Raw genomic sequence first — 17,682 nt, 5'->3', positions numbered from 1 at the left:
ATACGTAAATAAAATAAAACGAATTAGGAATAATTTGGCTTGCTGTGGAATCTTACCTGTAAATTAAATGTGAAAAATCTAATAACTGATCAAGATCCTATAGTTTACTATTTTTTTAATTACAGTTTGCAAAGTATTTGAATTTTATATTCACATTCATTCGTTTGTGCAATTTTGATTCAGCCAAGGAAGACTCGTCACGTGATCTAAGGCGTGAGGCCACGAGATTTCATAATCGGGAGGTAGGTCATTTTCCCGTAATTTATCGAAATATTTATTTCTGTTTAATGGTGAAAATAAGTCATAGCAAATGTGAAAATTGATTGCAAACATATCAGTAGACCACACAGAACCATATCAGGTAAAGTATTGGCGCGATCGTGCATTTTGAAGCGTTTTTGACAGCGAGACGCCGACGGCGATTGACAAGATCAACCCTCATTGCTTTGTGCTCTTGGTACCTTCCAAAATGCATTATTTACCTTCAAAATGGGTCCGGCCCAAGTCGGATCATTTTAGAAGAGGGGTCGCGGGTATTGATTCATATTTTAGAAAGATCTTCCCGGGAAGTCAGTCTTTGTACTGAAACGTTATTTTATTGCTCAGAAAATAAATTATAACCCTTTTCTAGACCGTATTTTCATAATTTATTCGCCGCCATTACTGCACAAAACAGACAACCTTGAACGCTTGTGATTGTTGACTAGACATCCCATGTCCCCTATTGACAACCGCAATAAAAATTCGAGTCGTCGCGACGATTCTATTCTCTTATCCGGGGGTGTCTTTTACATACCAATACATTTAATACATCACAAGCTGTGGATCTCACAGAAAATGACTTATTAAATAAATCTGGGAGTGGGATAAAAAAAAAAAATTCTCAGCATAGCACATAACACTTATTAGCTTGTTAACCACTGGTGAATCAAACTGAAAACAAAATGGCTGGTAATTTACACATTGTCTGCTACTTTATAAACAGGGCTTCACTGACTTGGGTGAAAAATAATGGGGAAATAAGTGTCTTGAATTTTATTAATTTTGATGCATTGCATTTGTTTGTTTAACAAAACCTGTTCACTGATGATAAATATCAGTTTAAATATATCAACTGATAAAAGAATTCCACTAAAACTAAATTATAAGTGAACCAACATCCAAAGTGAAAATTTTACATAATAGACCATGTCCCCCATCAACAGTTGAAGTATATCTGAATGGTAGGTGGGATAGGATTACCCAGATATATGATAACTCCTTGTGTAAAATGCTTGGTTGAAATGGTCGCAAATATTTAGTTACACCCTAAAGTACATGCACTTTCAGAAGAAAGATCCTCAATAATCAAAACATGGAAAAGATAAATTAATAAGCTTTTACTTAAAGTAGAAGTCTCTATAACTCAGTATCATCCATAATCTTCGACATTGAAAACACAAATTATTTGTCAGTTTAAATCAATATTGATGTTATGATCTTACTGCGAAAAGATGGGCTTCTGATATCCAATAATTAAGACAAAATAAACATTTTGCCATTGGTACACGAATTGTGTACCATAATGCATTTCAGCGCCATTTGTAGCAAGGGACTCGAAGATTGAAGCTAGATATATTCCACAAGTTGTCAGACGATGACGTCATATTCTTATCTGGAGAGCATGCATAATAAATACTATCAGTGTAGACTGGAATAACCAGACGCTAGAGATTGTCATTCGGTTGAGACTTCTGGCGTATTTCGCCGAACATAGCCGTTTAGAAAATACAGTAAAAACAGAAACGATTGACTGTAAATCAGTTTATATACATGTACATTCATATTACATTATTATAATGCCTTGCTTCCCATTTAAGACAATTTCTAGGTTCAAAATATTAGCGCTTTAGCTGCTTTAAAGATTTCATCAAAAAATTAAAAAATAAATACAGTGCATTTACTAATGATTTAGGGAGGTTAAGGTTCCTACACCCAAGCGAATTATTGACATAAAATTGAACCATATTGACCTAGTTGTTTCTCTAGAATATTTAACGAGTGCCGGGTATTAGAGTGTTAGTGCATTTTCGAAATGAATGAAATATGAATTTAGCCCCCCAAAAATACACTTGTCCTGATTTATCACAAAAGTACACTGAAATTACAGCCTTGTGAACATGAAGTAAGAGTAATGAGTAAGAATATACTAGCAGTAGTACTCTCTGCCTTATACTCCTGGAGACAACCATTTTGTTACATATTTACCATTATTTAAAACAAATAGGAAAATCAAATTCATCAATTATTAAATATTAATGTATGTAGATAATAGTAGATAATCTCCCAGCTTGGATTCAATTAAATTAAAGAGAAGTCCATCAAACGATTTTACCAAACAATTATAGTTAAGTGGTGATATGAAATAAAAGGGGATAAATATCCTACTTTTCTGCTCCGACTGGGCTAATGAAGATGGGCATACGTCATGCAGTGTTCTACGAGGGAGATTTTGCCTGAACAGCGGCGCTACAGCCTACTCTTATATCAAATTCTAACTGTCAAGGGTTCTTTTAAGAGCATGTCAATGTATTGAATTTGACACATGACAGATTCTCAACATTCTATGATACAAAATAGAGAACTTTGTTTTACAGAAATTCTTGTGTGGATGACAAAACATTTCTTGACATTAAATCCAAATAAAACAGAACTGCTAGTAATTGGAACCAAGCAATAACTCTGAAAAATTGATCAAACGCTAGTTAATTTTGATAAAAGAAATAATTTCAAGAACCCATAAAGCTTGAAATATCTGTGCTATATTAGAGGTGACCCTATCTTTTAAAGATCATCTATATAAATTATTTGTTCCACTGCCTTCTATCATATACATCGAATTGGAAAGATCCAACGCTATCTCAATTATGAAAATAAAGAAAAACTCATTCATGCATTCATCTCAACTAAACTAGATTACCATAATGGTTTACTATACAGCTCACCAGACTATCAGATCAACAAACTACAACATGTTCAAAATTCAGAAGCTCGACTCCTCACTAAAACTAGAAAACATCAACATATCTACCCTGTATTGCAATCTTTACATTGGCTCCCAATTCAGCAAAGAATTAAGTTTAAGTTACTCCTTTTCATCTTCAAAGCGTTAAACGGCCAAGCTCCATCTTATATAAAAAGTCTTGTAGAACCCTATACTACCAGCAGAAATCTCCGTTCTCAGAAAAATCGTCTTCTAAAATCTCCAGCCATTAACTTACAACTTGGAAAACATGTCTTTTCTTATGCTGGTTCTTTTCTTTGGAATAGACTACCACAGTCAATGAAACAATTACCGTCTGTGGGACATTTTAAATCTCAACTCAAAACATTCTTATTTCAAAACCCTGATCTGTAAATAATCAGTGAATATAAAAACCTAAAGTGCTTTAGGTACTGTTTTCTTCAGTATTAACGCAATTTATAGATGACGATATTATTATTATTTATGAACTGATAGTGATATTCCTTTTAGAAATCAAATGAAATCGGGCTTAATGTCCTGATATTCCTGTTAAGATAAAGAGATTCAACTTTCACAATATTTTAGATCGCAGGTCATTTAAAATACCTCAAATGGCAGAGTGACTTTAAAGATGCATCATGTAAGATTTAGATAAAGAGCTGGTCATTCTTACTATAATAGTTCAAAAATAGATTATGAAAAATGAATATTGAAAATTTCATTCAAATTACTTTTATCTGAGCAAAGTTATAGGAGTTTGAGGTTTTGACAAGATGTGGAGCGGGTTGTTTGTTATCGAAGCAACGGTACTTGACAATCGAGAGTAAGACTCGAATATCCATATTATCTTTACATTTTGCAGGTGTTCTATAATCCAGTTAAATCTCTGCCATCCGATGGTCTAAAGAGTTGATTATGGGGTTGTCATGTTAATAATTGTATCTGTAAATTTAAATAATCAGGCATTCATTGGTCATTTGATGAATGCTACTGATGATCTTTTTTTGCTTAGACATAGCAAAGATGAGCAATTTGATTTGCACAATAACTTTGGTTCTAATTGAGTGAGGTTGATGAAACTTGGCGTATAGTTTTATTACATCATTACCTTGATGTTTATTTTGGGTTTGAGGTGGAGGACATCAGCCTACCTGTTGGCTTTGTTTCGTTCACTTAGGGACAGTCACAAAATTTCACCACTTGCGTCCTAACGAATAACCTACATGTACATATAGATCGCGACCCGTCCACCCGTCCATGCCCGCATATAGATGATGACCTCGCCAACCTGCCCATCCCAGCCTTTTGAGTATAAGAAGATGTTGATACATGTATATATCTGTTCATGACTCAACATTTATCATTTTCTATGGGTAAACTCACCCACCCAGTTTTGTGGGTTATTGATTTGACGCAAGTTTTGAAATTTAGTAATGATTACTAATGATCCCATCGTTCCATTTATAACAGAAGTCAAGAAATTGTTTGTACAGATTTTGATTATTTAAACATTAATTAAAATATGTTAACTGTGTTTCAGGGGGACGTTTGTTGTCCAGATATTTGACATTCGAACATGGATGATCAAAATGGTGGTGACAATAATCAAGTGTGGAATCCTCCAGATCAGAGCCAGTTTGTTGCTGTAACAACCACACAAGATGGCCACGAAAATGCCTACAATGATAACGTTGCCATTCAAGCAATCGCACATTCTCAGTATGAAGGTCATTATCATGAATTACGTCCACAGAGCTATTTTGCTGGTGCATATAGTATCAGTGGTTCTCAGTCTGATCTGTACCAGGCTGTTCACTCAACATACGGGAGAGTTTCCCCAGTACAAGAATATAGAGAAGTACCGACAGGGAGTGAGGGTATATCATCATATTCTGGGGTACAAGCTGATAGTGCTCAACTTATAACACCATCTGCTGTAGACAGCAGTACTCTTAATGTACATCAAGGGGTGAGTAAATTTGTAATATATCATTTAAAGAGTCAACTATAAATTAGTTTTTAGCTGAAAATCATTCTCCATAATTCCTATATTTTATTCATATATCTTTCTTTCATGGATTGGATGAAAAGTTTGACCAGGTGTCTAGAACAGTAGATTAATTAGGGAAAAATGCAGACATATTTGCTGTGGGAGGAATCTGGAGAAAATCCAAAGATAAGACAATCGACCATAATCATTTGATCATTATAAAACTCACAGTTCCTTTCTTTCTAACTCTGTCCCTACCTTGGTGAAACTAGAATTGAATGATCCAGTTCAAGAGCTGCCATTTCAATTCTTAATCTTTTATTTTCTTTCTTCTTTTAGGGTTATCACATGATCTTAGATCCAGGAAATAGATTGGTGGTACAGAGAGTTGTCTCCCCAGCTGATTGTTCTGTTAGCCAATCAACATTAAGTTTACGTCCTGATGGCGATGAAGCAGGGACAAGTGCCATAACTCTTCAACCAGTGGTAAATAAATGTTTATTGGTGTAATCTTTAGTAGATTTGTATGCTTGATGACGACCAGTGAAATCTTGTGCGTGTATAATATTGTGATTGTTATTCATAGAACTGTGTTGTCTTATATGATTATTGGTAGCTCAACAAATTAAATATCTTAAAATTAAAACTATTCACAATTGGATGAAATGTTTGCTTAGGTGTCTAGAACAGTCTATTGTGATATATATTCATGAACAGGGTCAGATTACGCACTAATGTTGTAGTACAAATCAATTTTTACAGAAATAGGATTGAATGTTTGTCGTTTGAGAAGCAAGTTGTATTGGAAATGACCAGATTTCATAATGGAGATTTATGTATCAATTTTACTGATATCTATTTATAGCAAACTTCAAGTGTTGACGGTGCACAGTATGTAACAGTACAAGTGACGTCCATGCCTCAATATGCATCATCACATGGTGAGGTCAGTACAACAGATGGGGCTCTTATATCTAATGTAGAACATGAACATCACCGAGACATGGACTCAGATCATCATGTATCATCTATAGGGGCAGTTCATGCAAATCTGGTCGCAGAAGCTAGAAAGGTGAGTATTATTTCTTAAGTATACACTGCAGTTTAGACCCTGTCATGGTCGAAATTTACTTATATGTGGTCCCTAGGCAAAACTCATCAAAACATTGGTTTGATATTTGTTGTTTATTTCTTGCTATGTCTTGTCCACAGGTTTGTCTTGTCGGTTTTTTTGTTTTTGCATGTAGTGTGGTTTTCCTGCACATACTTTATAGAAATGTTGTCCGGGCCCTATACTTACTGTCTATTGGTAAATCCTGCCCTGGACCCTGTGCAAGTGACAGGATGATATTTGAAATATTCATCATTGTGATAATGATGTAAAAATCCACATTATGGTTATTATTGGAATATTATAGTGATTCAAGCAAGGAGGCCGAAAAGAGCTTGTAAACCTCTCAAAAAAAATTCTATGACGAGCACTCAACTTTGATCCAGGAAAACAGAAAGTCAGTTGTATTCCCTTTCACATAATTTACCTGTCTTCATAAGCCCAGTCGCAGAAAAGTGGGACGTTCAACCCTATTTCATTTCATTTTTACATTAATAAATAACATGGTATAACAGAAATCTAGCTATACTTTAACATTTTTATTTCATTTGTATTTATAGCGTCATGATTTAGATCAGTTTAATGGTGAACCAGATACAACACAGGAAGATCTACAAGATTTTACACCTCATCATTCTACACCAGGTAGCAACCATTTAAATAATTTAGTCATTTAGAAGATTAATATTGATCATTTGACGTTAATAGAATATAACAGTACAAGTTTTAATTTCTATCATAAATGTTGATATGCTTGGATTGCGTATTTGTTATTTAGAAAAAAATCTTTTTTTTATGCTATTATATGGTTTTGTCTATCATTAAACAACCTAGGGCCTTCATTTTGGTTATACAAGCCAGTCTTGACTGACTGACAGCAAACTTAATTGTCAGTCAATTTACATGCTGTAGAATTTCAACGAATTAACCGTAAAGTTAAATTGATATTTCATAATGTGTAAAAGCACTTAAAAAATGCATAAATATAAATTGGGATAATGGATTGGCAAATTGATATCCCAGGAACAAACATATTAACTTGTTTAGTGCCTAATATCAATTTGTACCGCATGTGCTTGACAGTTACCTTGCAAATCGATACATTGTTCTACTAAAAAAATTCCTCCGAAATGTCTAAAAATCTTTATTAAAGGTCCCAGATCATATTTGGTAGCATCATCAGATCTAGGTCATGGTGGAATACATTCAACGATGTCAGGTGCTGGTTTAGGAGCATCTAATCAGGTGGCCATCATGGATTCAACATTAGATAGTAGTCAGTTATCGTCTACTCATGACATGTCAATGTCCACAACCTCAGATATGACCCTTGATTCCGCCATGGAAAGATCAGCGGATAGTTCAGCCATGCCGGATGAAATTGGTAAGTGTAAACATGGTCTTTTGTATGTTGACACCCCTCATTGTTCCTAAAACCGCCTAACCATTGATCAAGATATAACAACCACTCCCTCAGTCAAGCTAGCACATAATAAGCTGGCTGACAACAGTCGGATTGCCAGTTAGTGATACCCTGACATTTTTGTACAGTGCTTGCCCCGTGAGTGTTTTGCAGGTAATCCAGTATTTTTCTAGTAAGATTATTGGGCATCTATACTTTCCATATATACCAAATTTTCCATACTTTTATTGGAAATAACCACCCGATAAATACTTTCGAGACAATGTATCTTTAAATGGTATTTATTTTCCAGCTGGTCCTTCAGTAGTTAGTGGTAATATGGTAACTGGTAGTGATTCAGCATTAGATCAGTCGTTTGAAACAGATGATTATGATGAGGAAGATGATGACGATGATGATGGAAATAAAGAAAATAATCCACAATCAAGTGGAATTAGGGTATGTGAAATTATTTTCTTTTATAATGAACAACAAGAATGGAGATCTTGCAATCAACCCTATTTGGAGATGACAGATGATTGAACTAAAATGTTTTCGTATTTTTGCTTTCTTGTATTTGAGTGAGGGGAAGTCATGTATATGTAAATATTGACTATGCCATTTCCTTGAAGAAAATTAGAGAGAAGCGATATATATTTCATATGGGTATGTCCCTGAACAGAATTAAACCATCTAAAACTACTGTACCTTAGACCACATTAAACCGTCTTGAGTTATGTGAATAGGTCTCCGTATTGTAGGACTGTTTAGTAGTACTTGGGAGCGCCACAGTTATTCACATGACTCAAGTGGTTCATGCGATTTATAAATTTAGGCACTTGGCCAGAATTGTACCCTTATCGTTGAATGGATAGCATGTATGTCTTCCTGGGTTCGAATTCTAATAAAAGCTACCTGCCACATATACAATTAGATATGTTCATGTTTGATAGGGTGCACAATTCAACCATGTTGTCAAGCTTTGCATGGTTTGAAACACTCAAGCCTTATTACTCAAGCAGTTAAAACACTGTTTAAATCCTAAAGTGTGCCACGATAAAACCCTCTAAAATTCCAAATCAGGTGCTCACTTATTTGCAAGTGGGGCGGCTGGCACACAACAAAAATGTTTCCTAGTTATTCAGATGGGACTAAAAATGAAGTTCTATCCTTGTACACATTTGAGTTCATGTAAAGATCCCTTGTCTATTGTAATTTAAAGAAGAAATGCTGTGTTGTATATTATAATCTCCCACACATATTGACATCGAAATTAATGAAAACCGAAAAATCTATGGTGTCGATAAGATGTTGAACTCCATTACATCTCTAGGGAAAAGCCAATAAAATAAACTTTACAATAATATTATATTATAGATGCAGCCGACTAATGTACGTAAATCATCAAGAATAGCCATGTTAGATGAAGAACAATCAACCTCGTCATCATGGAGAAAAAGAGTTTATGTACCTAGACCATATAATCCTGAAGAACTTTGTAAGTACTGTTACAGCAGTTCAGAATGTAGTAAAAAGATTGTTTCCACTTTCTTATTTAAGTAACTATGCGTTATTTGCATTTTTCATTAAAATATCAAAATTTCGAAACGCTTCATCAACGCTAATATGTACTCAAAATACCAATGTTAAATAATCTCACGACATGGATCAGATTTAAAAAAGGCCCTTCAATTATGTTGCTGAACAACAAAATGGCGGCAGACTTATTACATAGCGAGCAGCATAGATTGATATATTTCAATTCAACATATCTTTGTAAATACTAAATGGAAATGAACCATTTTTGGACGGTTATTTCTATTAGAGATTCATCTTTCACAATAATGTCATTTACAACGGATTCCTATTTCGTTAAAATAATGCAATGGGACTTTAATAATACAATCTAATTACAATGAGCTCTGTCTCCCAGTTATGATTAAAATACTACACTCTAGTCTACATAAAGTCTGTTTATACTTCCGTTGAGTGAGGATTATATTCCATTATCAAATCTGGTCCACTCTACTGGTTTAATTATAATTTCATAACTCTGAAACAAGTTGTTGTTCACTGGATAAAAATTAAAACTGTGATTCCTATTCCGATCATTTTTTAAACTGTCTCTATTCCAGGGTGTGATGAGTGTATGTCGTCCTATACACCCAATTGTCCAGTACATCGTATCACAGTTGTCCAGGACAAAGTAGTCTTGTCAAGAGCGTGGTCAAGTCTTCCACCTTTACTGCATATATTCAGATGTAACGAAATAGGTGGTGCTAATAATGGTAAGTAAATAAAAACAAAGCCATTTGGCTGTCATTAATAACTCTTTTCTTTAAAATAAAAGTTTATTCTAAAAGAGAACGAAACAAATATTAAATAAATACAGTACATTTTGGTAAAATGTTACAGCGAATTTTTAAACACTAATATCAAGATAGCTACAAAACTGTCAGTTACATGAACTTAGAGCAAGTTTTGGAAAGAATGAGTAGACACTCAAGTGCTTAAGTGTAGCTACAAAAAGGTGAATCTTACTGAAACATAGTTTAGAATTTTCTTTATGGTCTCGAGCACCATTTTTACTGCCGATGTAGACTGGATTTACGAGGCGCAAACGACTACCATTCAATTTGGACTGCTTATGGATTCCGACGAACATAACTGATTAGAAATTACAATAAAAAAATTTAAAAACTGAATGTAAATCCATTTATATCAACCAAAACTGAATTTCTACAGCGCAAACAATACTTATATTGACTCAGATTTTTATATTTATTTTAGAAGTGGGTGTATTTGCTAAGAAAGCTATCACTAAGATGACACAGTTTGGACCATTTGTGGGTGAATTAGTCCCATCACAACAACATCTGACAAATCCTAAATTTTTATTAATGGTAAGTCATGATGTTCTATACATTATGTCACTGGGACATTACTAAAAAACAATAAATTGAGCAATTGTCTATCCATCAAATTGTACCTTGTATAATTAACCAGTTGTTAATCTTTCATATGTACAGAAACATGTTTTACATTGGTGATACTTGTCTCCTTTTTGGAAAGATTTTTCCAGTTATTAAAATAAATAATAAAAAAATCATCATCAAAAGTTTACCTTTGAAAAAGAATACCGATATATCTTTGTCTCTCCTGCAGAGTAGAAATTTATTTTGCTTAAAAATGTCTTTCAAATTATTTCAGTTAGAGAAGGCTGATAATACTGTTGGGTATTTTGAAACGTCTGATGAAAACAAGTGTAATTGGATGATGTTTGTTCGACCAGCTAAAAACTTTGCTGAACAGAATGTGGTTGCTTATCAACATGGCCAGGATATATTCTTCTCTGTTATAAAAAACATTGAACCTCGCCAAGAACTTAAGGTTAGATAATATGTCACAAAATAATTGATTACACCCACTTATATTTTTTCTGACAAGGAGTAGGTCTAACCGCTTGATTTCCAAGTGAATTGTTAAAATAAAGTTCTACCATATATTGGTCCTGAAATGACCTATTTTGTTTTGGGTGAACGTTATATTAAACCGCATTTCCTCTTATTTGCAAAATAAAAATATATTTATATCGGGGGTTGAGTGGCTGAGTGGTCTAATGTGTATGCTTCGGTTTACAATGTAAGGTCTATCGTCAGTGCCTGTGGACTGTTTTCAAGAAAGATACAAATTGCATGTATAAGACACACAATTAATTATATCACAATTAATAGTGACCAAATTAAACCATACATTTATTATTTGTAGGTATGGTATGCAGCTCACTATGGTGATAGAATAGGAATACCGATACATGAAATAACAGAACGAGATATGGCAGGTAGGAAAAACATGCTTTATAAATCATTCATTTCATAATACAGACAACTTTATTTATATCATTTATGGGGGGGTTGGATGGCCGAATGGTTAGCATGTGTGCGTTGGTATCATTCACTAACTGAAACTTTGCAGAAGGCTTTTTATGTACCCACATGGATATACCACAAAAGTTATCATACGATCTGTATGAAATTGATATAAGTGTCTTGTAGATGCTCCCATTACCTACAAACAGGACTCTTATAAAAGTTGAGTGTGCCTGCGCACACACTTGAAAATGTGCCTGCAGGGTCATACTGAAACACAGGGATGTAGTCAGGATTTGGTGAGTGGTGTGAAAATATATTTGGCGAGCGGAGCGAGGCCCAAAAAATTTTGGGAGGGGGCGCGGTCTTTTATGAAAATTAAACCCTTCTTGTGGTATTTTCAGAGCATCTGCTGCCTTTTGTATTTGGTTCAGTGCAAATCAAATTTCCATTTATATATTCAAATTTTACCAAATTCACTTAATTTTCATCAATGATACAGGGATCTAAAAACTTTTTGACACCACCCGACCGAGCATAAAATTGTCCCGCCCCACTCTGTTTCTCTGTATAGATAAGTTGAGGACCTTTCGGTATTTGTTGTTTTGTTGGGTTTTTTTTTCAGATATTACTTTATTACTTTGAGATTCAAAATTATTAAAACGGTGTTTGTGTTTTATTTGAGTACAATGAATTATGACAACGGGTAGATATTGATAATTAAAACACGTTGTATTATTTGACTTGTTTGTAAAGTTGTTGTACGTGTCTCACGAATATTATTATTATTACGGTGGAATGAGAATCAGGTCAGGCAGAAACTGAGAAAGCTCTAATCGTCCTCCTAGTCCTACTCTCGGGCCGTAACAAATCCACGGTCAACACAGGTAAGAAATAAAATAAGATCATCGTGAAAATTTGCAGGCACGTGTTGGACAATTACGACATTCAAACCTTTAACATTGGAGTGCCGTAAATTGGTCTGGGTGACCTATTTACGGCAAATAAACAAATATAAAGACCGTACAATAATTGTAAAATGAATAGACCTAGGCCTACACATCTTCTAAGTATAAATAAACAAAATACCAATACATCTTTCTTTAAACTAATTTGGGATGATAGGGTCTACTACGGCACAGAAAAATAAATTATTCCGTGGCAGACATGGTTTGCGTACGTCGGCTTTTACCATGGCTTTGCCGTTTATTTGCTGTGGTAAATTTCGAGCGCCGAGTTTGTGTACAGAGATGGACGGAGGGGTTTAAATACGACTGGACTTTTTCGATTTATTCTTTGTGCTGGGCGCCAAAAAATAGTGCCGGGCGCAGGCGCCGCCCGGCGTGGCTACATCTTTAAAAATTTGCCTGCAAAAAAATTTTTTCAAGCAAATGTGCCTGCGCACACCATGTGCATGTGCGCAGAAATATCGATGCCTGCCTACAAAGGAATAAATATGTGACAAAACTTGTCGACTATTCAGATGATTTAGCTGCTGTGGGCGTATGTTTTGTTGTCTGGCAACTATTTTTTATATATATATATATATATATATCTTCCAACCCTCTGTTGTGTTTCAGATATGGATGAGCAAGAATACAAGTTTCCTTGTTACGAATGTAATAAGAAGTTCCGGTCGGCTCCTGCTTTACAGCGCCATCTTGTGGTACATGAAGAAACTGGATCTCCACGAGCAGAGGATGAAGATTTTGATGAAACTGCTGAAGCTAAAGCAATCCGAAAGAAGAGTTTGGCATCAAGATGGTTTAAGAATAAAGGAAAGGGAGAAAATGGGGAAAGTTCTGGTTATCAATGGAAGAAAAAATCAACCAGTATTTATTTAAACAAGTAAGTTTTATTTCACCTGGGCAAATTAATTTACTTTACATAAGGCACCTGCCATATATATTTAGTGCAAATTTGCCAAATCTAATCCGAAAGCATAGATAGCAGTGATGTAAATATGTGGTGTTCTTGGGATTGTTCGTATATCTGGGAACGCCCAGATTGTTCTCTCCTGTGTTGTCTCGAGTTTAAGTATACTTCTTACTAACTTGGTCGTGGGGAATTCACTTTGACACACTTGGTAGATGTGTATGGATTCCATGCCTGGGGTCATAACAAAGATCACTACAAATAGGTTAACTATGTGAACATGTGACACTTACACTGCAGATTTGTTGTCAAGGATTTTAGAACTGGTTGGATGATTTTGCTGCTGGTAGTAACGTGTCACTGGCACTCTCCGGTCTATGTTTAATGTAATTGAGAACTAGAGTTTGATGAATCAGTATTCATTGTTTACATTTTATATTTTCAGAACTTTAAAGAAATATCAGAAGAGGCCTGACTCTGAGAAGATACGTCGAACTATTCAGTCAATGTATAAACGTAAAGGCAAGGAAACTGGTGGAAATGAATGGGTATGCATGCACTGTGACCTGACCTTTGATAACTCTAACCTTTTGAACCTGCATACATTAACTCACGCTGCAGAAGATGTGGGTTTGGATGAAATCAAAAAGTTTTCAGAGCCAATTCCAGTACAGAATGCAGAAAATGGTGGACAACCTGGAGATGTTACTAATGGTATTGGTATGGAAAACTATCTCGCTTGCCCAGTTTGTAAAGCACGATTTGACAACAAAAATGATTTGATTGCGCACGCCACACAGCACGGAACATCTAAAAAGAAATTAATTCCTCCTCGTCCTTTCAAATGTAATAATTGTTGGAAGGCTTTTGGGACACAAGAACGGCTAACCAAACACATGTTATGTCACGGTACGGAGGATTCCAAACCACTTCAGTGTGAGGTCTGTCAAAAACGCTTGATGAATAACTCGGCCCTGGCTTGCCATATGAAGATTCACAGTGATAAGAAATACTATCAATGTCCAATCTGTCAGGAAGGATTCGACCAAACCAGCAGTCTCAAGTTCCACAGCTTGGAGCACTGTGTCAATGGTCTGTATACATGTCCACACTGCCCAAGGCAGTTTAATGATTTCAACACGATACGCAAACACATGAAACAGTTCCACTCAGATCAAGAATTTCCATGTCCCTCATGCGATAAGGTTTTCTCACGCCCTGACAAGTTAAAGCTCCACATGCTAAAACATTCAACACATCGGGAATTCATGTGCGAAAATTGTGGTCGTCAATTTAAGCGCAAAGATAAGTTGAAGGAGCATATCAAACGGATGCATACTGGGGAAAGAGAACCAAAACCTGTAAATGCTGAGGAGCGGGACAAACAACTGAAGAAATTTATACCTAAAGTTTCTCCAACCGATTATCATCGATTTATTTACAAGTGCCATACCTGCTTACTGGGTTTTAAAAGGCGTGGAATGCTGGTCAATCACTTGGCTAAAAGACATCCTGACATCACTCCAGATCTAGTACCAGAGCTAAATCTGCCAATTCTAAAAACACAGCGTGATTACTTCTGTCAGTATTGTGATAAAGTCTACAAGTCGAGCTCCAAACGTAAAGCTCATATTATCAAGAATCACCCTGGTTTCGATCTTCCAGTTAGTAGTCGTAAGAAGTCGATGATCCCAGAAATACCAGGGTTACCCAACCCGACTTATTCACAAACCGTGGGAAGTATTACTACCCTGCCACAACAATGTACATATTGTCACAAACAGTATGCTAGCAAGGCAAAACTCATGCAACATCAACGAAAGAAGCATCCAGATTTGGTTCCTCCAACTCCTGATAAACGTCGCGTAAAGGAAGATATACAGCTGATAGATCAGAACAACTTACAGCATCATCAAATGGAACCTGCTACCTACACAGACGTAACAGTGGCAACGCAACAAACTCACGATCTCCAAGCCGCCGATCTTCTCACTCAAGCCATGAGTGAACTGACGCAGACTTTACAGGAATATCGTCCGTCCACTGGAGGGGACTATCACGCTTTAGCGGCTAGAATAGCCCAGGGTGTCCAGGGCCCGACGATGGTTCACGTTCAACCAGCTCAACTACAGCAGCTTCAACACACAACTATTGAACTAAGTCACCTTGGTCCAGCTCTAGCTCATGCTCAGTTGACTACATCTCAACCCCAGCACCTGGTGTCAGCTGCTACATTATTAACAAGCTCCCAGCAACAACAGCCACAACAACCTCCTCCTTCTCTTAGTCCCCAACCCCAACCCCCTCAAGCAGTGCCTGTCTCCCTCGTAGTGACAAATCCACCAAACCAGGGTTCAACAGTGAATTTATCGCAAAACTTTGTCCCTCGAACTTGGACAAATTATCAAAATTATCGATAAAAATAACTCTATTTATGCAGACTTTATGTATAATTTATTGTTGAACAATTGCCAAAACGGCCAAAGAATCTAAGAAAATCTTCTGAATGTGTCAAGACCAAAAATCTTCTGAATGTGTCCAGACCGAAAATCTTCTGAATGTGTTTATAAAGGAGTCAGGACCAGGGGTCACTGTTTTGTTTAAGGAACTTACTATGTTGTATAATAGTACCTAAAGATTAAGATTCCTTGTTGTCATATGGTTTCAGTCTAAGTTAAGGATATTTGGCAATTATATGTTGCAATAAAGATGCATTATGTAAGAATTAGATGAAGATCTGGTCGTTGAAAAATAGATAATCAAAAATGAAGATGTTGAAAGTTTCAGTAAAATTACTGAATTCTGAATGATATTATGAATGTTTGAAGCTTTGGCAAGAATAGCATAGTCTTGATTGTTGTTGCTAAGATAATAAATGGCTCATTTTTTTGTTGACGGATTAAATGGCACAGGTGGTCTGATCCAATTAATATCTAGACCATCCGATTTTCTAGAGATTTGATTATGGGCCTGTAATGTGAATAAATGTCTAAATAATAATTATATTACATTTGAAGGCAGAAAAAAGACCTTCAATAGACATATTTACCAATTACATAATGTATCTTTAAATTATGATCATATTTAAATGTCATAATTGAGTGAAGCTGTTTAAAATATACCATTATAGAATGATGCTGTATTAAACTTTATTAAAGGTAGTGCAAAATCAATTCAAACATTGAAATAACTATATTTTTTCTGTTCTCACTGAAATATTATACTGTATTATTATTAATGCTAGATCTAAATAAGTGTGACTGCAATTACTATTAATACTGTCAATTAGTGCAACTGCATTTACTATTAATACTGTCAATTAGTCTAACTGCAATTACTATTAAAACTGCCAATTCCTGAAACTGCATTTAATATTAGGCTATTGTTCCCACTGTATGATCCTATTCAACAAAGCTAACATATAACATAAATTCGACAGAATTACATGTATGTAGTAAAATAACCAATTTACATTTGCCATGTGTACTGCTCACACAAATGTTCCAATTTGAGTAGTTTATCAAGGCTATTCAAACTTATCTTTTATTGTTTGTTATGTGATATCTAGTATGAAATATTTTACTGTTATTTATTCAGTGTAATCAACTCATATTCATGAACAAACATGCAGATAATTAGAATAGTCGAATAGTAAAATCAGTATTTGACATGACCACTAATGCAATGTATGAAGTTTTTAGTGAACTTTCGGTGAATGTCCTCTTAAATAATTCTCTTTATTAAATGCCTTTATAATGTGGGATTGTTAATGTAAATAGCTATAGTCATATAATATCTTAAATATTTTTGTAAATATATGTAATATAGTAATGTATGATGTTGCTTCTAACAAATATTTGCATCTTTTGTGCTATTTGTGTAGCAGGGTGGAATCTAAATGTAATTTCAGAAAAATCTTTACAATTTTTGCTACACTTCAGAATCTGCCTACCACTCAGATGAACCGTATAATACATACAGCAAATATCTGGGTTATCTCAAGTCAGGTATGGTGTTGGGCAGATTCTGTAATGACTTTAAAATTTAAGGTATGTTCTCCACAGTTTGAACTTTGAACTTAATGTAGTCGCGTTTTAGGGTATGTATAATGGGTTGCTTTATGCATGTGGTCAGACAAATGTTATTAACTTTTCTAAATGCACAAAATAGAACAAAATATTTTTATGTAAATCAAATTTTAGGATACTTTTCTGCTAGACTAAAGAGATGGCACCTTAAATGTATTCATATTTTTAAGTCAAAAATTATCCTGCATGCTTTTCAGTGGAGGTGTATTATGTGCCATAATAAGCCTTTCTATTATTAACTAAATGGAATTTGAATGTAACATCAAATTATGAATACTAAATAAAAGTACAAATTGTTATTGGCTGTAATTTCATTTCATTTACTTGTCTTTTGTTTTTGGTA

The 17,682-nt window shown here is 35.0% G+C and overlaps 1 protein-coding gene across 3 annotated transcripts; it reads left to right on the top strand.

Moving 5' to 3' along the window:
* The first annotated feature begins 196 nt into the window (after positions 1-196).
* LOC126829767 (PR domain zinc finger protein 10) lies at positions 197-17,638 on the top strand. 3 transcript variants are annotated; one of them, XM_050559885.1, is made up of 14 exons: positions 197-242; positions 4,545-4,973; positions 5,334-5,480; positions 5,860-6,066; positions 6,666-6,750; positions 7,259-7,489; positions 7,821-7,966; positions 8,885-9,005; positions 9,643-9,795; positions 10,298-10,410; positions 10,718-10,897; positions 11,276-11,348; positions 12,957-13,224; positions 13,697-17,638. In XM_050559885.1, exons 2-14 carry the CDS (start codon positions 4,581-4,583, stop codon positions 15,669-15,671), a joined length of 4,092 nt encoding a protein of 1,363 aa, XP_050415842.1. In that variant the 5' UTR covers positions 197-242; positions 4,545-4,580; the 3' UTR covers positions 15,672-17,638. The 3 variants fall into 3 exon arrangements, with proteins under 3 accessions (XP_050415842.1, XP_050415843.1, XP_050415844.1); XM_050559886.1 differs by having other exon boundaries at positions 241-361; XM_050559887.2 differs by lacking the exon at positions 197-242 and adding an exon at positions 863-951.
* The last annotated feature ends 44 nt before the right edge of the window (positions 17,639-17,682 follow it).

This window comes from Patella vulgata, chromosome 8 (genome assembly GCF_932274485.2).
Source record: "Patella vulgata chromosome 8, xgPatVulg1.2, whole genome shotgun sequence".
Classification (NCBI taxonomy): domain Eukaryota; kingdom Metazoa; phylum Mollusca; class Gastropoda; family Patellidae; genus Patella; species Patella vulgata.
Note: the sequence above shows the minus strand (reverse complement) of the source record. Positions and strands in the feature narration are given on the sequence as shown.

Coding starts and splice junctions, on each gene's coding strand:
- LOC126829767 (XM_050559885.1), top strand. CDS start 4,581: ATGGATGATCAAAATGGTGGTGACAATAATCAAGTGTGGAATCCTCCA. Junction 7,490..7,820: donor AGCCATGCCGGATGAAATTG/GTAAGTGTAAAC, acceptor TTTATTTTCCAG/CTGGTCCTTCAGTAGTTAGT. Junction 9,796..10,297: donor AATAGGTGGTGCTAATAATG/GTAAGTAAATAA, acceptor TATTTATTTTAG/AAGTGGGTGTATTTGCTAAG.